Source organism: Astatotilapia calliptera, chromosome 11 (assembly GCF_964374335.1).
Source record: "Astatotilapia calliptera chromosome 11, fAstCal68.1, whole genome shotgun sequence".
NCBI classification, from domain to species: domain Eukaryota; kingdom Metazoa; phylum Chordata; class Actinopteri; order Cichliformes; family Cichlidae; genus Astatotilapia; species Astatotilapia calliptera.
In genome coordinates, this window is record NC_137432.1 from 15,379,826 (window position 1) to 15,399,840 (window position 20,015).

At 45.3% G+C, this 20,015-nt stretch overlaps 2 protein-coding genes across 3 annotated transcripts in view; one reads left to right on the forward strand and one right to left on the reverse strand.

Annotated features, from left to right (window-relative positions):
* The window catches only part of LOC113031436 (prostaglandin reductase-3), a 4,347-nt gene extending 3,888 nt beyond the window's left edge, over nucleotides 1–459 (reverse strand). Inside the window, exon 1 of the mRNA XM_026183510.2 lies at nucleotides 1–459. This exon is cut by the window's left edge and continues 173 nt beyond it. Within this exon, the coding sequence (XP_026039295.2) occupies nucleotides 1–111 (111 nt within the window). The 5' untranslated portion in view covers nucleotides 112–459.
* The window catches only part of LOC113031435 (teashirt homolog 1), a 35,959-nt gene that overhangs the window by 748 nt on the left and 15,196 nt on the right, over nucleotides 1–20,015 (forward strand). Inside the window, exons 1-2 of one of the 2 annotated variants that reach the window (XM_026183508.2) lie at nucleotides 770–1,610; nucleotides 1,831–2,411. In XM_026183508.2, the coding sequence (XP_026039293.2) occupies nucleotides 2,372–2,411 (40 nt within the window). In that variant the 5' untranslated portion in view covers nucleotides 770–1,610; nucleotides 1,831–2,371. Of the gene's footprint in view, nucleotides 1–769; nucleotides 1,611–1,830; nucleotides 2,412–20,015 lie in introns of those variants that run through there. The other variant, XM_026183509.2, reaches the window with a different exon arrangement.

The window sequence follows — 20,015 nt, forward strand, 5'->3', positions numbered from 1 at the left end:
GAACCGCCTCGCAGCCAGATGAACTCCTGAAAGTGTGTCGGTGCCTCTGCGCCCCCCGTAGATTAGCGGTAGTGCTCTCCTGCCGTTTCTCGCCAACAGCGCCCTGGACATGATTCCGAAATGTGACAAAGTTCACGACCAAACTTGACGCGTGCTCGTGCCTGTGATTAGGTCGATCAGGTGCCATTAGCCTGCACCACAAGCCTCCCCTCTGCACACGCACGGCGTGCAGGCCAGGCCCGGGCCAGGCTGAGCCGAGCCAAACGAGCTTTTAGACCAAAAATAAAAAAAACAGGGGGGGAGAAAAAAAGCGCGATGCGTCGTAGCGTGACTCTTACGCAAAGCAAACAAGCGGGGGATCGAGTTTAGGATTAAAACATTGCACTGGTGCAGCCCCAGCGTGGAGCACAGCAGCGCCTCAGACTTGTCGTCGGGAGTCCCTCCCCTTCCCGGACACAACACTCACTTCCTACTAAGGTGAAACAAATCAATCCTCGTCTCCCCACACAGGCTATCCTCAGCCGTTTCACTCCCACGAAAAGAACACCAACCCATCGGATCTTTTCCCAACACCTACAAATAACAACAAAAATCACGGTCCGAGCGTGCACTACGACTGCGCTCCCGTTTGACTGGCGCCTTTCCCCCCTTTTCTTCCTAATACTAAATGTTTTGAGCGTCATAGGGAGATGTTTCTGCCCACACTACACCTGTAACCAAAAAGCTCCCACAGGCGATTTGTGAAAGTGTCTTGTTTTCATCTCATTCCATTATTTGTTTCTTTATTTATTTTGCCTGCTCCTTCCATGCAGCTGTGTTATCGTCTGTTGTCATCTGACTGTCATTTTTCTGGAAGGATCTATTCTTAACAGAGCTGCCGGAGCGCACTGGGGGACATTAAAGCGTCAGCGGGAGCAAGAGTCGTGCCCTAACTCGTGCCGTGTCACTACCAGGCGATCTTAAGATGTCACCTGGGTTGCAAAAAGCTCAGACTTAAGTAGTGAGCCTTGTTGTTTTTGATAGTTTGCAAGAGGCATTGGGATAAGTTTGGTTTTGTTAGCTGATCTCGCAGTAAGTTTTGAGAGGATCATATCCTTTTGTCGGAGGTTTGGCTTCTTTTTTAAGCAAAGGGAGAAGGAGAGAGAGAGAGAGAGAGAGGGGGAAAACAAGACAATTAAAAAGATTGACAGGTAGGCTCCTCTGTCAGGGGTGACGCTTGTGGAGAGGGGAGGAGTAAAAATGTAGCAGGAAAAGCCACTCGATGCGTCTGTCTATCAGTTGAGACTGTCTGAAACAGCTTCTGGATCCGCCGCGTTCCCATTTTTTTCTTTTTTTGAGAGACCGCGGATCAGTCCCTGGAGTTTTTGCCCCCCGTCTTGGTTTTTTTTTTGGCTTTTTCAAGAGACAAATATTTTAGTCCATGTCGATCTGATCTGTTGTTGGCGAAGCTTGGATGCGCCTGCGTCTTGTTTCCCCTCTCTCTCAAGTGATATCCTCTCCACCGCATCAACCAACCCTCCAAAAAAAAAAAAAACAACAAAAAAAAAACCCGACTCTGTCCAACATGCGATCAGATGAGCGGTGAAAATCATTTCCACGACTCTTAAAACGTAAGTACAAGAGAAAGCCTACTCGTCTCCATTTATTTTATTTAATTATTTTCCCCCTTCTGTGGGAGAGAAAGAGGGCAGGAGGGGAGGGAGGAAAAAAGTCTCCGCCGGACTGGTGAGGCTGGATCCGGGCTGAGGTGGCGTGGTGGTGACGGGATTGACATTAACCCATCTAATGCCTGTCTATCTCTCTTCTCCTTTCCCATTCTCTCTCTTTCAGGTCTGTGGCAAAAGAACGGAAGGAAACACAAGGATACATTACTTATCAGAGGTGTGCACTCGGGACTTATTTGTTTGGTTACCGCCAGAAATCTCTTTCTTTTCTTTTTTCTTTTTAGTTTTGGTGTGCGTAAAAGGCGCAGCAAACTATCGTCCCCCTCCAAACAGCACTGGAGATTAGGGGGATTTTTTTTGTTTTTCCCCCAAAGGGAGTGAACCGAAAACTTGGGTTTTAAGGTGCTGTTTTTTTTTTTTTGTGCTTCTTTTCGTACTCTGCCACGAGAGAGATGAAGGAAGATGATTTTTAATGGAAGTGAAGGTGTCAGGAGCTGGCCGAATCCCTTCGTAATTTTTGAGCTCAGTCTCGCTGAAGCCGACCCAGCTATCACATCCAAAAAAGAGCAGCCGGTTTGAAGAGACATTCTCAGCTCAGAGATCAACAACACCCCTCCCCCGAAAAACGGGATGATTTTTCAAAACTGATAAGACTCCATTTGTTTGTAATTCCTGCATGAGAAGCACCGTGGAACGCGACGGTCACTATGCCGAGGAGAAAGCAGCAAGAGCCGCGGCGATCAGCAGGTATAACCCGCCCCTCCATTACGACCATTTCCCATCCCAGTAACCAACTAGTTTTTATTTCCAAGTGCCAATTGGAAGTCTCTCCTTCCACCTTTTTTTTCTTTAGCAGGACTGCATGCTGCGATTTATTACTATTATTATTATTATTTTACAACTTATGGTTTAAATCAATTTATTTGTGTTAATAACACAGCGCACAACTCACCCCTGGACACACTGTTGTGTTTAAAATGTATCTAATTGCGCAAATGACGCACGTATCTGCGCAATGCCACTTTGAGATTTTTTTTTTAATCCTCCGGTGCCAGGAAAGTTCTATTAAGAATGGTGAGATAAACTAAATGGCATGTTATGGGGATAAAAGGGAGTTTTTGAGGTTCAAGAGTGAGTAATGATGAATAATTGACTGGGAAAGAAAGGGGGGAGAAAAACGGGCGAGAGCTGGTTTTTCCTTTCTTTTTTATTTTATTAGAGGATTGCCACCCTTGATTTGATGCGTGATTGATCGTCTGTCATGTGGCAGTCTTTGATCTATTCATCCCTGATAAACATCAATAAATCCCTCCCATGAAGACAAGCATGCTTCTGGTAGCCACTCAAATGCACAACCCTGCTTTTAACCAGGAACTGAAAAGCAAAGACAAAAAGGAAGAAAAAGAAAAAAGGATAAAGAAGAAAGTTGGGAATTGTGGTTGAAAAAATCACCTTATTTCTTCAAATGTGTATGCACAGAAAGCAGATGAAAGCACTGTGTGTATGTTCAATTGCAAGAAATTCCCCAACACTCTTTAAAAAGAACAGGTATTTGAATTCTCCTCCTCTTCCTATATATTCTTAGATGAAAATATGGAAGGTTCTGGCTGTCCTCGTCCGAAATATTCCTCCCTTATTCGCTGCAAGAATCAGCCCACAGCTGAGGTCCACTGCTGGATATGATTTTTATAATGTGACCAACTGATAAAACCAGGTGTTGGCAGAGGACCGACAAGGTTGACTTCTAGTGGTTTGGATGTGGACTCCCCCTTTTTCCTCTTGTCTCCCTGCAGCCTTTAAACAAATGTAAATGAGTGACAGGGGTTTCTACCTCTGTGCTAATGAGGCCGAGCCTTTGAAGTTAGGCATTAACAACTGGAGTGAACAAAAGACAGTTACAGAATTTTAAAGAGATTTTGAAATATGAGGTGCAAAGCGGGTCGAACAGGAGGGCCAGCCGACGAAGACTTTGAACTCAGCAGGTTTTATCATTTTAAACAGAGAGCTTGCGATGATGAAGATGATGGTGGTGGTGATGATGAGGATGAGGAGGAGGATGAGAAGGAGTGTAGGACGGATGAACATTCAACCGGTGCTCGCTGTTAACTTCGCCTTTTCTCGTTTGCCTTTGTGGCAACCTGTAATATGTTTTCTGGCCCACACCGCGAAGCAAGAATCGAGTTTTATATACCGAGTCTCGCTGTACCTTTCTGCATTTGTGTGTGTGAGACGGAGAGAACAGTCACCGCTGTTGCTTTGGCAAAATATCCCCCTCGAAAAGGTTGGCCACGATGGGAGCAGAGGGACTCCCGTTAGGTTTCTGCATGTAGATGGAGGCATGAAAAACATGACATCTCTGTGACCCCTCCCTTCCCCTCCTTTCTCCTGCCACACACACACCACACACACATACACACAAACCATTGATCCATTACAACGTCCACTGAGTGCCATGCACATCATGGGTTGTAATGGTCAATCACAGCTTGGCAAACGGGATGTTTTCCATTCTTTCACGAACACGATGGCCGGTCAGAGATAACGCCCTCCACTCCACGCTTCCAGAAGCGACTGACTAACACGCAATCACGCTGATACGCATGCACACACCGACTTACACACCAGGCTAGCCCGATGCTCCACTGGGAGCTCGTACTGACCTGTGGCTTCCTCTGTGTGCTACTGCTCAAAGAGGAAATAGCTCATAGTGGGACTAGGCATGGAAATCAGGAGTCAGACAATTAAAACAACAATAGCAGACTTGTGTGGACGGCCTATTTTTTTCATTCTCACTTTGTAAAGCTTGTGGAGACTTTTATTAGGTGCGTTATGTTTCGAGGCCGCACCATGCAAAGTTATATTTTGCAAATCAGAAACAGCAAAAGATTTTCTTAACAGTTTCGTTTCTTTGAGTTACATAATCAGATGTGCACATTTCCCTGTTAATTTTCATACACAGTGCACTTCTTAGGCAGCTTCTTGGCAAAGAATTTTCGGGTTGCTTGAGCTTCTCATGTTAAAACTTTTCTTTGATCAGGTTGTTAATCGATTGCTTTATTTTGCAGTAAATTTTACAATTTCCGCAATTTTTTTTTAAACAATAAATTTTGTGTTTTGTTTTGCTTTTAAGAAAATTATCACAGGATTTCTTAGGATCATTTTGAAGTATCTGCATGTGTGTGTGTGTGTGTGTGTGTGTGTGTGTGACACTGCTGTTTAGATGACAAAAAACCCCATTAATGACATATTCCACCGATGGAATGAAAACGCAGCACTCGTTGTCACGCTTCCTGTTGCTTTATAATTTTCATCAGGAAATTCACACACAGGAATTCCAGAACATGGAAACCAAGATGTGAAGAAACTTTGCAAACCTGAATCAGCAAGTTTGTGAAAATATATATATACACACACACACCCTGGTGTTCTTGTTTGTGCAAAGATGGATGTTGTGCATTACTACGTGCACCTCGTACAGTCGATGCCTTGATTTAAAGGTAAAGAGGCCAGGAGGAAAAACCAAAAAAAGTAAAGGACAGAAAGCAGTGACGCCGCCTTTCATGGTAGGCAGGCTTGCATAGTCTTACATGAGGAAGACGAGGGAAAAGAGACGACGAGATAGTCGCTCTTGTTCCGTTGCATGATGGTTAATTATAAGAGAAACGGTGTGTGTGTGTATAGAGTGGGGAAGGGGTGGTGGTGGTGGGGGTAAGGTTGCATCCCGTTGGCTTCATTAGAGAGAGCCCTAATTATCTGTGGAGCTGATGGATTTGTGACAGGCCCTAACGATTAATGCTGACAAATTCAGTAAGGTGTCAAGTCCACAGCTGCCTTGATGTAATCAAGTTGATATTATACAGTCCCCATAGCCCCTAGTGCAGCACCAACTCAATTTGCCTGTGCAGGTGACAAATGGACTTTGCTACCTGACTAATCACATCAGGAGACAATGCCAGTTAATGACCTCAGTAAGGCCCCCCCCCCCCCACCCATACACACACACACATACGCCCCCATCCTCAACACCTCCTATAACCTTGCAATAAGCGAGCCAGACCAGCCACACCACATTGCAGCCTATCCCTCTGTTCTCTGCTAATTTTCTGCTTGTCCCATTGTTTTTATTTTCATTAGAATTCTTTCGGTTACGCCGAAAATCGTTTTCGGGTTGTTTTTAAAAAAATTACTATTACTATCATTAATGCAGTGCATTTTTCGTGAAGTTTCCTCTTATTTTCTGCTGTAATTTTCTCAGTGGAAATTTCTCAACTCTTGCGAGAGCTTTATTTATTTTTGTATTAATGACACGGCTGAGGCCTGTTCTAACCGCCTGATGCATCAGCGCTCCAGAGTAATCCTGGGAACCATTTTTAAAAATCTCGACATTCTGTTGAAGTTTTCACACTTTTGCGTGTGTTGCGGCCCCACCAGCTCCACCACCCCCACCCTTGCCAGTAAATCACTGCCACTTCATAGAACGGCCTCCTCGTACTTTGGCTGAACGTTCTCCCAGCTCGGTGTTGTAGCCGCCCGCCTCGCTGAAGGCCTCCAGTTTATTCCGAGCTGGAGAATCACAGTGCCCGAGGATTAATGATTTTGCATGCCCGGGGTAGCTAAGATTACACAGCGACCTTTGTGCTCTTACTTGACGATGCTGTTATGTGATATTCTCCCCTCGAAATAATCAGCACGCTGAGATTTATGTGGCACCCCCCTCCACACACACACACACACACACACACACACACACACACACACACACACACACACACACACACAGACATCAACTCACCCTTCTGTCTGCACCGGTGTCCTGAGGAATACTGCACTGCATAGGCTCTAGGTGTGTGTGTGTGTGTGTGTGTGTGTGTGTGCATTTTATTGAAAAAACTCAGTGTTGCCAGATTTGAATACCCCCCCCCCCCCCTCCGAGAATTAGAACAGTCTTGTTTTGATGAAAAGTTGATTTTTTTCAAGAAAGGAACTAGTGTCTCGCTTGAAAGTTGGAAGGCTTAACTTCCGATGGCTCAAAGGCTGCACAGCTTCTGAGAAATGAGAAGTTTATGTTAGATTTGGATGAAAAAAGGAGGAAAAAAAAAAGAAGTGTGTGCATGTTTGTGTGAGTGTGTAAGAGGAGGAAAGGGAGAGAGATGAGGTGAGAGTGTGTGTGTGTGTGTGTGTGTGAGCTTGTAGCTTAGCACTGACCGGTGTTAGTTTTCCTGGAATGAATAACTCCAACGAGTGTAACGGTAACCACGCCATGTTAGTCATCCTTTTTAGCGTGGCCTGCCCCTCTGCCCCCCCCCCCCCAACCCCCCACATCACTGCAAGAGCAGGAAAACAAGCTCCAAGAGCAGCGCCATGTTTCTCATATCTCAACTGTTATATCTCTGCACTATTCCCAGTCAAAAAGGAGGGATATCAGACAGAGCGGGAACACTTATCGATCCACCGCAGCCTTGTTTCATCTCAGCCCCAACACACACACACACACACACCTCGCATGTACTGTATGTTTTCTGGCCATTCTATTTAGCCCGGTGTGTGCGGACTCAGCTAGAGGTTACACTAATTGGAGCGGTGGCGTCGTTAGCAGGTGGCATCGATCGACTTCGTCAATAGCCACTTTTGCTCCTGCGCCACCCTCCCAAACTAGCAGTTAAATTTACATCTGGGATTTGAGCCAGTCAGAGGTCAAACTTGCTCAGCTCGCTCTTCTAATGCCTCGAGTCACCACGAGTGCCCCTGGTGTTTGTGTGTGTGTCTGTGTGTGGTATTAGTTTCTTACATGGTTTAGTTTCATTTATCATCCTTGTAATTCTTTTGCATGAATGTGCAAATATTAGTTGTGTAAACATTACCAAAACGGTTTCAAGATCAACAGGTTTGTTGAATGTTTTTTTTAAAAAAAATATGGATTATCAGGAATAACTAATTACAAGATAGATGATATTAGCAAACTTGTAACCATGTAGCTTTTGTGGTTCATATGGATAAAAGATAGATTTCACGCCATACCGCTAATGCCCCTCGTTGTCTTTTTCCTCTTTTTGATTCTTTTCGGGGCATTCGCAGCAAAAACCTGCCCTCGGGGCACGCCGCTACCATCACTAGCAGTGTGTTGCCCTCGCTGCACTTTAAACACACACATGCACACCGTCAACCATAAACACAGACAGTCAGGCAGACGCGCGCACGTACACACACAAAAACGCACGTACACACCTACACCTAATGCTTAAGTGCAGCCAGCATGTCTCTGTGGGAGGTCATAATGGAGGTGGCTTAGCATGATGGGAAATCATATCATTAAAGAAGCCAGATGTGCTTTGTTGCCTGCCTTGCAGCACATAAAAACAGCAGCAAGTCATGGGATCCAAAAAAGAAGGAGAAAAAAAAACCCGCTAGTCTGAGAAAATCAAGTCTGAAACAGATAGAAAGCAGCCCTCTGGGACTGGGCTGACAAGCAGTCTTATTCCTGACTGCCATAGAAAAACAATTTCCCCCCAAATAAAGAATTTTTGTTCTCATTTTTCAATGTTGCAGCAGCATAACAAACTCGTTTTCTTAACTTTCATGAAATTTCAGAAAGGACTCAAAGCTTTGATAAATGACTTGCTGTCGCCGTTATCAGCTCTCTGTTAAGTGTGCTTAATTACTATGTAATATTTGTGTTGTGCTGAGTAATTACAGTTTGTTAAGGGTCCACAGTAGGGATGTAAGACCTCCGAGCTCATTAATGAAAAAAAAAAACTGTTGATATTTTGTGTGTGTGTTTTTTATTTATTTATTTTTTGCTTTCCTCTGGCACATAATTTGAGACATGAGGAGGATAAGAGGGGAAACGTTCAAGAGAAGTAGTCATGCAACATTTACAGCACAAAAATTGACATCTTAAATTTTCTTAAGTAAAGTATTACATTTGCCGAGGGTAAATTTGCTCTCTTGATCAGTGCTGTGCCTCCTCGAGAGGCTATGGGAAAGTCTGCTAGAGCCAAATTTAACATGTTACTACTATCAATAAAAGATGAGCAATTACAGAATATTTTGTTTAATAAGTATTTGAATTCCTCGGCGCAGGAAAAAAACAAACAAAAAAAAACCATGTAGCTTACCCACTCATTACATCAGTTAGCAGGGGGAGTGAGAGGCAGCTCTTTGATGCCAACAAACAAACAAGACAAACGAGATGGGCCCACTACAGAAGAGCAAGAGCCCCATCCAGGGACACCCAACCCCTGTACACTCCTCCCTCTCCTCCCTCTCTTCTTCTCTATCTCCCTCTACCTCTCTCGCTCTCTCTCTTTGACTCTTTCACATATCTCCCCTCTCATTTTGCAGCACTCCGTCTCCCTTTATTTCTTGCTCTTTTACCCTCTCCAGCATGTTTCTCATCTCAACCCCGTCCCACCCACCCCTTTCCCTTCTGGATAAATACTCTTCTTTTTTCTTCTTCTTCTTCTTCTTCTTCTTCTTCTTCTGCCAATCAAAAGCAAAGAGAAAAAAGGAATTCTGGTGTTGGGGCTAAACAAAACCAAAAAAACAAAAAGGAAGCTGGCTGAAAAAATATATATTTTTCTTTTTTTTTAACTCCTCATTTTTCCCGTTGGTTGTACCTCGGCGGACAAACTTAGGTGGAGATTGTCAGGGTCGAATGACACGCTTAAAAGGAGGCAGCTGGGGGAGTGAAAGAGTTGAAAAGCGCGGTTTTTTTTGTCTTTTAACAAATACTAAATTATCTCAGCATGGCTTAAATCCATACAGCAATGTAATGATTAAGTGTGGGGTTTTTTCCCCCCCCTCTGTTATGGAGTGTGGGGGGGGTGGATGTGTGATGGTGTGATGACAGCGGTGGGCACCGATGTTTAGCCAAGCAGCAGCACCAAAGAAGATTGGCCGTGTGGGTGAAGCTCAAGAGAGGTGGATATTTAGGATAGGGAAGGGAGATGAAATCTGTGCGTGTGTGTTTGTGTATTTGCTGCATGGGGTGGAGTGGTGGGTGGTGGGTGGGGTGTAGCTTTTAGGATGGGCATTAAAGCTGACAGATGAACGGGACGATGGACAAATTCTCCCACAACAGCTGTGACTGCCGCCATTATCCTGACAGGTGTCAATTAAGAATTACTGCCTGGCCGGCCGAATTGCCCCTCCCGACTCACGCACATGTCCCTCCATCCCTACAACATTCCCCTCCAACGCTCTCCTCCGCTCCCCACCCCTTGTCCAGCTGTCGGTGTGTGAGAGAAATAACACTTTACCCTTGTCAGGGTTGTCACAGGCCCTGCAGCCCCTATTCTCTCCCCCTTTGAAACAGCAGCCAGCGGCAGGCACTCATTGATCAATAGCTCGCTGTATTAGCAATCACGGTGAAGCGAGTGTTGGGCGGATGGGTGGAAGGTCCGGTATTTTCCCCATTTTAACCTCGATCTGTAGGCCGGTTCGCACTCTGGTAGTTGAATAATACCAGAACGATGCAAAGACGGTAGGCGAAAGCAAAACTCTAGATCAAGCTCGCTATGCAGTTTGTTCCACAGGTTTAAAAAAAAGCATCTTCGTTTCATCCCTGGTGTGCGCCATACATACACAGTGTATGTTAAGTTCACCTGCAAAACAGCAGCAGCTGCAGACTAACCTAACCGCTGGTTCTTCTTCCCTCCGTGTTCCTCGCGCTCTTGGCTAACACGGGCCCATTTTTTATTCCACATTGTAAAGTGGGGAGCTGAGGTCAGCGAGTGAGAAAATGAACAGTTGCCATTGCCCATCTTGAGGGCTTCCTTCCAGTAAACCCGCTGGCTGACAAACACATTTGAGTCGACAGGCTTCTGGCATTAAGGTGGAAAAAAAACAAACAACCCCCCCCCCCCCCCCAACCCCCCCCCCCCCCCCCTCAAATTTAAGTGGCGTGTGTTCCACATTTGACATATTTTCTCAATTTTTAAGGGTTTAAATCAGTGCAGCGGCATGTAGGTCATTTCCCTCGGTAATTGGTAAAGTTTAATCGAAAGCATTATGTGCACAGGCTTCAGGCAGCCAAGTGGTGACTGCGCACAGTAAGTAGCAGAGCAGGAAACGCAAAGTTCAGTTTTACATTTGCCATTATTTCTAATTACATATCACCTAATTTACCGTTACATGCATATATATGAAGTTATTATACGCCTATGCGTAACACTGTTGACACTGCGTAGTTTACTGCTCGGCTTCTGTAATGTGCAGTTTTCAGCACCGGTGCAGAATAAACATGGGAAACTTCAGTCGGTTAAAGGAGGGAAGCAAAAACAGCAACGCGCAAGAAGCAACATGAGAGCGAGTGGCGAAGGCTCCCCAGGAATACGCAGATGGATTTGCATGTTCACTTGGGAGTTACAGTTTTGGATTTCCTCCCTAGAAATAATTTGCCACAGAAAATAACCGAGGAAGATAATATCAGTGTTATTTTGCTACTCCTAGCTGTATTTGCATATCTCTTGTTTTAAATAAGGCAACCCCCTCGGAGTGAAACTCGGTTTGTTTTTTTTTGTTTTGTTTTTCCTAAGCTTCATTCAGCATCACCTCTATTTCCTCCCCTCATCCTCACAGATCTAACACCTCTCCCTCTCTCTCTCTTCTTTCTCTGTTTATTTCACTCTTTCTTTCAGGCCTACCTCCTCTCTGCTGTCTCACACTGGCACTAGACTGCTCTGAGCGATTATCAAACCTGAGAATATTTTTCCATCCCCATGCAAATCACCCCACCATGCTCTCTCTTATCGTTCCTGCTTTGCCCCCGCTACCTCCTCCCCGCCCCGGCCCCAGCCACCCCCAAACAGCTGTGTGTAATCAAAGTAAACGGCAGCTAAAGCTAAAAGGGAAACGCTCTTTGTGGAGATGGATGGAGGGATTAAATATTAACCGGATGCGGCTGACTTAAGGCAAGTGTTTTACATAGCTGCTCCCGCCATGGATGCCGCACATTGATCCCTTCGCCCTGGTGCTTTTACTTGTTTGGCTGCCTGCCGTTAATTTTTCACCATCATCTTGCTGGCCGGGCCTTTAGAATGGGAACGGGGGTGGGGAGGAAGCCAACAAATGGTTCAGCCATCTATACCCCCCCCCGACACACACACATACACAGTCCACCCCCCCCCCCTTGCTGTGTGCTTTTAACAGGGGCAGGTGAGATGGATGATAGCAATTTGAAATTTTGTTTGTGCGTGTGATCATGGAGATTGTTTTCAGTATTACCATGGTGTAACAATTCCAGTGATTAATTGAGGTGAATGCTTGGCTCAGATTAGAAAGATCAGGGAAACTGGAGGGTTTTTTTTATTTTTGCCCCCCCCCCCCCCCCCCCCCCCCGTCCTTGCTCCTGACTTGTCAATGTCGTGTTTATCAACTGACCTCAGAGTCCAAAGTTGCTAGCTTTTTATATGTGCTTGCAACAACACGCTCTCCCGGATTCTTGCCTCCACACACTGCCCCTCTTGTCATATCCCTTACTTCATTTCCTCGTGCCTCTTTCTTCCTGTCCTCCAGCTGTGATTAAAAGACAAAATCAAACCACTCAGGCCAAACTTTGTCCAAAGAGGAGACTAAACAAAAACAAAATGGCTTACAGTGGCTGCACTATTCCAGGGGTAGGGATTTTCTTCCAGTGGCAACAGCGCGGTGTTTTCATGTGTTTGTTGTCTGCATGTGTATAGCAATATCCTGTGGGGGTCACAGAGGCGGCCTGTTAACGTGGAGGGGGGGGGTTATACCAGTGGACCTTCATCCCACCCCTCCTGCACTGGTGCTGTTGACAGCATCATGAAGGCCTTCTGGCATTTATAAATGTGTGTCCGTGCTCCAGCTTAGCGGCCCCCCCAACTCCTCTCCAAACACTTCTGCTGCACACACTCCCACCCCAGCCAGAGTGCACATCCGACCGGGTCGCAGGCAGGTCGTGACCCCCAGGTGGCCACGGTCCGAACGAAGCAGGTTCTTATTTGCTCTCTTTTCTCTCTTTTCGGCTGGCTTCATATTCTATTTAAGTTCAAAGAGATATGAACCTTTTTATGCAGGATATCAGTGTTTCGCTGCCGGGAGGTACAGATAGCTGGTATTTAAAATGCTGCATGGTATTAATTTGACGATTTTCATGCCACCGAAAAAAAAATGTAAATAATTTTGTGGTTCAACCAGAATTACACATTATTAAAATGCTCTAAGCCAATAAGCCAATATTAATAGCAACGATAATAATAAGAACGCTAAAAATATTGTTGCCCTGTTGTGTAATCCAATCAGAACGCTACATTAAGTTAAATCCGGCTACCTTTCATGACACCATTGTGTTTGATTTCTCCAATAAGCACATGATGATGAAATTGGTACACAGTGTTAGACCTGCCTTATGGGTCATCCTCTAATATGTGGCAAGGAAATCTATTAAATATGTCTGACTCTACTCTTTATTCCCCTCCTTTGTCTATTGGATCCTCACGAACGTCTTCCTTTTCATGCTGTTTTCTTTCTCTTTCTCCTCTCCCTGTCTTTCGGTGTTTCAGGCTCTTTTGCTCTCCTTTAGTCAAAGTAGCCCTAGTCCCCATAGCAACACATAGTGAACTCTTACTCATTAGTGTGTGTTGCAGCCCAATGAATGGCCTGGATCCTGCTCCTCATTCCTGTGATTTCGTACTAACACAACCATCACCTCATCGTGATTTGTATTTTCTTTTTTGTACCTGACTGCAAGGAGTAAATGCTAGTGAAGACATTTGGATGATTTCAAGTCAGTAGTGGGTGGTTGGGTGTGTGTGTGAGAAAGAGAGAAAGCACATGAAGATTGAGAAGCGACACTGGGAAATGTCCCTCCGCCACGCCTGACTCGCGCTCGGCTGTTTTCTTTTTTTTGGCCGTTAAATCTCCAGTGTACTGATAACAGGTCAGCCGTTGAGAGAGAAATGAAAGGGAGGAGGAGTGTAAAGAGAGAGAAACTGGAAGGGGGGAGAGTGAGGAAGAGGAAGACTGGGATATGATTAGAGAGCGTGTGAGTAAGGGAGTGTGTATGCAAGAGGGGGGAAAAAGCGAAAGAGAGATTGGTCTTTATGTTGGCTCACCCATTGCGTGGGCGGTGCATGGAGTAGAGAGGTCAATAGGATGCCGTGATAGGCTAATCTGCCAGGAAGGGAGGGCTAGGGCAGGCCTCACGGGAGCAGCTCATTGGCTAGACTCATTTGCCCTGTGAAATAAAATCTCATCATGTCTTTGTTTTCTTTTTCTTTTTTTTCTCTCCACCATTTCAAGATTGATAGTGCGAGCATTTGCTCTGAAAAGTCTTTTGGCGTGTGTGAATATTTATCTGTTTGCATATAAACTGTATGCATCTGTATAACGCTGCGTGTGTGTGTGGCAGACCTCTCTCAGTTCATCCCAGTTCCTGTGGGAGTGTGCGTGCATGCGCAACATTTCCAGAGCTGTGTGTGCTCGTACTCCCAGTCAGACACATGGATGACAGATGACCCAGTGGGAGACACCAGCCATCCTGCCCAACCGGAATCTTGCTACCCCCCCCACCCCCTTGCCTATTAAAAAGTGCGCACTTTGTTTACTTCCTCGGCTTTTAGCCATAAATCCTGGATCTACCTCCAATGTGGCGTTGCCCTCTTTTCCTCAGGTTACGGCTTTGAACACGATCATAATAGCTGCGTCACCGCTTGTGTGTATCTGTGTGTGTGTGTGTGTGTGTGTGTGTGTGTGTGTGTGTGTGTGTGTGTGTGTGTGTGTGTCTGCGTGAGAACAAACCAGCCGCAACCTGGCTGCATGCATGCCTGTCTGTCGCTGCCTATGTGTGTGTGTTGGGGGGTGGCGGTGGGGGCTTACTGGACCAGAGGAAACCTAAATCCTCATATAAAAGGGCCATGCACTCAGGCTGGGCTGAGGAAAGGAGGGAGGGAGACAGAAGGAAAGAGAGAGAGAGAGCGAGGGAGAGAGAAGGGGAAAAAAGTTGATTTCCTTTTTCAGCAGAGCCATACATCACAGGGCCTCCCAGCTGCAGTGTCACAAGCTGACAGAATGACATGTGTCATTTATCAAAGGGGCCAGGCGGGGGCCTTGGGAAACGTGCACCACAAAGCCTGAGAGAGTTCATTCCAACGCTCAACCCACCCTCCTTCCCTTCCTCCCTCCCTCCCTTCCTCCCTCATCTCTACTCCTTCAGCCCGCCCCCGCTGTTCACTCTCCTCCTCGTTTTCTCTTCTCCCTGCCTCCCCTCCCGACCACCTCCACCCTCCTTACTCACTTTGCCTGGTTCCAAAAAAACGGGCCCTGTAATGTTTCTGTCTTCCCTCTACTCTCACACAGCCGCTTTGTGTGTTTGTGTGCGTGTGCGTGTGTGTGTGTGTTTGTGTGTGTATACAATTGTGTGTTTGTGTATGCAGGGCTGACCCATTGAGTGCAGGCGCTGGCTATATCTTCAAAGCCAACTTTTGAAAAAAAAAATCTGAAAGAATAATTAAAATATTCAATAAGTTGGGAGGGTATTCAGAAACACTTACAAGCGGTTTGACAACATCTACCGATATTTTTATACATTCATTCACAAATTTCTCACTAAATGATGCTATTAATATTTACCTTTGTTTTTCTGACGTGTTTAAAACCCGCCTTATCTTTCTGAATGTCATTATTGCACCCTCCGTACGGAATAGCTGGTTCCCCCGTGTCATTCTTTTGCTGTCGTTTTTAAATTGTCGATGCAGTCTGGAAACATTTATATGCACAAACACACTCCATACTTGCTACTGAAGAGTTGTTTGACAGAGAGATTACAGCTTTTCTGGCTGTTCGGGACCCAGTCGGAGGTCCGCGGGGGTCACGGCACTGAACGCACTGGGCCTGTTTAAGGGCACATTACTCTGCAGAACAGCTCGTACATAGGAAAGCCCGTTGTAGCTGATGTGTCGGTTACTACAGCAAACAGTGTCGGTCCAGTTGTGGCATGCCTTTCTACTACTACTTTCTTCTGTTAATGTCTTACCTCACTGCATGCACTCCTTTTTCTTGCTTCCTCTCATCAATCATCATCTCACCTTTCATCCCAAACCTTCATCCACCCCCATCATAACCTCAGCTAGGGTTAACTCCATTGCAGCCACTTCCCGAATCAATGAACTATCTTACCTGGGTGCCCTTCCCTTCCTCCAATCAGGTTATATTATGTATTTAGAGAGGCCAGAGCCTGATTATCATCATCATCTGTTTAGATGCCTTAGAGCAGGCCTTGTTTTCGTGTGTTTTTATGTGGTATATTAAACTTTTTCTTTGAAGAGAAGAAATATGGTAAAATCAACATTAAATCATCGAATAAGTAAAAGTTTTTTTTCTTTGGTTAGTAAGTGACAGGATATTTTTAAGGCATGCTAAGGTGTCCGGATAAATACAGTTTTGATGTATCTTGTCAGCACGTGTCTACTTTGAAAGCCGTGCCTGTGCGCTTACTTTCGCTTTCCAACAACCAGACTAAACAGGGTATATGGCGCTCACTGTGCAGACTCCAGCCAGGTCCTGGCAGATCATATAGCCTGAAAAAGAGCTGAACAACTCTCTGGCTGGAATTCTCTTTTTAATAATTAAAAATCCAACTCTGGGTCTTACAACTTGGTGAGCAAAGCGGCGAGAGTGAATGAGAGGGGAAAAAGATGGGGCGGGGAGGGAGGAAGAAGACGTGGGGGAGCCCTCCTGACGGTGTAATGTTTCCTTACTTTGTCTGCTGGGGTTAAAAGACGTGGTACATCATTAAGAAGAATATTGAGTGGCAGTGTCACCGACAGATGACCCTTCTAACAGGTCATGGATAGTTCACTCTTAAAAGCCCCCCAGCCCGCTAAATACTTCCCCTCCCCCTGCCTCTGTATCCTCAGCCATAGGTGTGAGTTCAGGGCTGAGAATTTGCACTCACACAGTGGCCGTTTTAATTTCTTTGTTTTCCCTTTTTTTTTTAGTGCAAAGAGCGCAGTCAAGTTTAGCTACTGTATGATAAAACAATCATTTCAGGCAGCATACGCTACACCACCATAGCTTTTTTGGCACCCATGGATGACTCAGCTCATACTAAAGCAGCATATGCATTCATCGACACCAGAACTTCATCACTATCCTTGTGAGGTCATTACATCGGTGAATACACTCGGTCTCTTCTCAGCTCTTCTGTTTTGCTTCTTCCTCTTTGTCTTTTCGCCCCGTTTTTTCATCCCTCTCTGTGCATTTCTTGTCTGTCTGAGTTTGAGTGTGCGTCAGGGCGGTGGGGTGGGTGGGGGGGAACTGGGGAGACAGCCCCTTTTCATTTGTCTTCATAAGCCTCATTTATTTTTGTAGCCAGATGTGAACTGACACACATCACTCAGTGCAGCCCTCCCAACCTGACTCCCCTTCTTCCTTCCATCAGCACCCTCGAGCCCCACCCACCCTCCTTCTGGGAGGTCAGGCAAGCACCCAACCACCTCCTACAACCCCCCCCCCACCCTCTCATCTGCATCCCCCACCCCACCCCCACCCCTAAATCCATTCAGCATTGCACAAGATGAATGTGTCTTTAAAGCAGAGATTGATTGTGGATATCAGAGTTATGGCGCCATTCATCACAGCAGATATTATTCAGACGAGCAGGATTGAACAAGGAGGTGGGACTCTTGAGCCCACGGGTGAGTTCTTGGGGGAAGATGGGCTTTAAACTTAGAGGGAGTTTAATAGATTTTAGATGAGTATGTGTGTGTGTATGTGTGTCATTTTGTGTGTTTGGAAATGAATGGGTGTGTTTATTCTCATGTACTTGCTTTTACCTTCATAAGTCTGCCACACTTGGGAACGCTGGCATGTGTTTGCGTCTGGCTTTTTCTCATCTCTATTCTCGTCAGTGTGCGTGCGTGTGTGTGTGTAGCTGTCTGCATTGATCTCCACTGATGTGATCCTCCTTCAGAGTCTGTTCTCATCAGACTCTGATTTACGGCTTCATTAGGATCCTTGCGCTACCTCCCCTTCTTTTTGTCTCCCTCCTTTCGCCAGGTCACTCTTAGAGACACACACAAATACACTCGGCCACAGTCAACACACACTCTGTGGAGGGAAAGCTGCAGCTAAAGGACTTTTCATCGCAACACTTTGTATAGTTGGTTTCTGTTCTGTTTGTCATCTTTATGAATAATCTCTCATTATTCATCAAGGCTTAGCACCTCATTGTGCCTTGAGAGTTGAAGTGCTGTGGCGGTTTTGGAGGTGCTTCCCTACCCCCAGGCAGCCCCACTCTGCTGAAAAGAGCCCTCATTGTGTGTGTCGTCTTTTATGGCGCTGTCTGAAAGAGAGGGATGCACTCCAGTCGGCATTCAAATGCACGCGGTAAAGCAGCCAGTAGAGCAGGACAAACACCACAGGTTGTAAACGCATTGAAAAGAAGTGTGTGTGTGTGCGTGTGTGTGTGTGTCTTCGAGTCTGTAAGGGTGTGTGCGTGCATGAGGATGTGTTAACGTGAATGTGAGCGTGTGTGAGTCTGGGCAGGCTCTTGACTGAAAGGTTTTCACTCTCTTTACCTCCACTTTTTCTCTCCTGATACAGTTTGCCACTTACTTTTACTCCATTTTTTCTGCCCACCTGTCTTCTGTAGAAATGACTTTCTTCTTCCTCCATGAAGAAAAGAACCTCAAAGTTTCTACTTCTCGTGTTTTCACCCCTCCCCACCTCCCTACCGAACTATTATCAGGAGTCAAGTCATGCAGAAATGTAAAAAAAATAAGAAGGTAATCACACTTTGTGCTGGTGCTTTTGTCGTCAGTCCGTGATGGAAATGGGTCTAAATATGAGATTAGAACCTGCCGGTGACTGATGCTATTAGGCAGATATGCCATAGACTTTACTATCTCCCATGAAGGATTAGCGCAAATTATACTGGAAGACAGGCTTGATTTCTCCTCTGCCTGGGTGGATGTGGGCATTTGAGGCACTCTAAGTTGACAGCGTCTGTCTCTGCTTAGTTCTCTGAGACAGGTTGTGTGACAGCTGATGCCAGGCAAGGGCTTAAAAAGTGTGTATGTGTGGGTGTCTATTTGTGTGTTGGCCGATGTTTGGTCTGTATGTGTGTGTGTGTGTGTGTGAGTGCGTGAGAGTAGGAGAGTTATAAACTGACAGGCGAGTGTGTTTGAATGTGATTGCACGTCAATGACTTCTTTTTTTTCAGAAAACAGGTTCTCTTTGAGTAGGGTGACAATTGGGATAGGCTAATTTTAAGCCTGGTGGCTTCCTCTTTAATTCTACACACACTCTTATCTGGCATTATATTAAATAATTAAACTGTCTGTTAGATTGTCCAGGTGAAGCTGCTGTTTTTGTAGATTTAAAGGAAGAAACGTGGGTCAGACACCAGACCAAGTGCTAGTTTCAGTGTTTAAATCCACCTTTAGGGAGGCTGATTAAAAACAGAAGCTCGATAAATATTTCTATCTTTACTTTCATTCAGAATGGTGTGTCGTGACAGAAAGCTAGTTGACTCCTTCACGTTGTACGTATCTCAAATTGTATGAACAATCTTTAACTGCAGGATATAACAAAAAGAAAGTGGTCAAGCACTTTGTTGAGCTCTTAGGAATGTTTTACTGAACATGCAAATGCTCCCCATTTTAGCCCGTCTGTCTCCTCTTGGTGATCTGATTTAGGAGGGTGACATGTCCTTTAATGTTGGGCAGTAAACTGGAGGGTTGGATTTATAGCCTGAAGCCTTGTTTTTCCTCTGGCTGTCTCTGCCTGTTGGCTCCCATGACGACAATTCAAGTTTCTGTTACTGCATTTAAGGTGGTTTCAAAGGTGCAACCGTTCATTTCTACCTTAAATCCTGCGTCTGCGTATGTCAGGAAATTGCCCGACACAAGAGAAGCTTCACAAATGACTTTCTGTCAAATATTACCTGATTCTGAACAATTACAGCAAGCTGAGGTCATTTTGGGGTTAAACTTAAACACAAAATGTTCTTGTTGCTCTTGATCATTGAGAATAACTCATTTTAAATTCAATCAGTGCAACACATAAATGCAGCAAAGTAGCAATTCAACAGTTGGACCCAAAAAAAGCTGTCTCTACTGCAATCATTCACATCCTCGTCCTCAGATTTCTGCTCCGTCTCCCAACTCATCAGATTTCTCTCTTCTCTATCCTCCTGTTTAGCTTGTGTGGTGTGATGCAGAGTGGTGCTCTGCTGTGTCAGCAGGACTGAAACAGGTCAAAATCTGCCTCCGATTGGTGTCGAGTTAGACCATTATGTACTGTAAAGCTTGTAAGGGAGTCCTCTTTTAATATAACGTGACTAACATACCTAAAATTTACTCCTGTGAGTTTCTGAACAGTCTG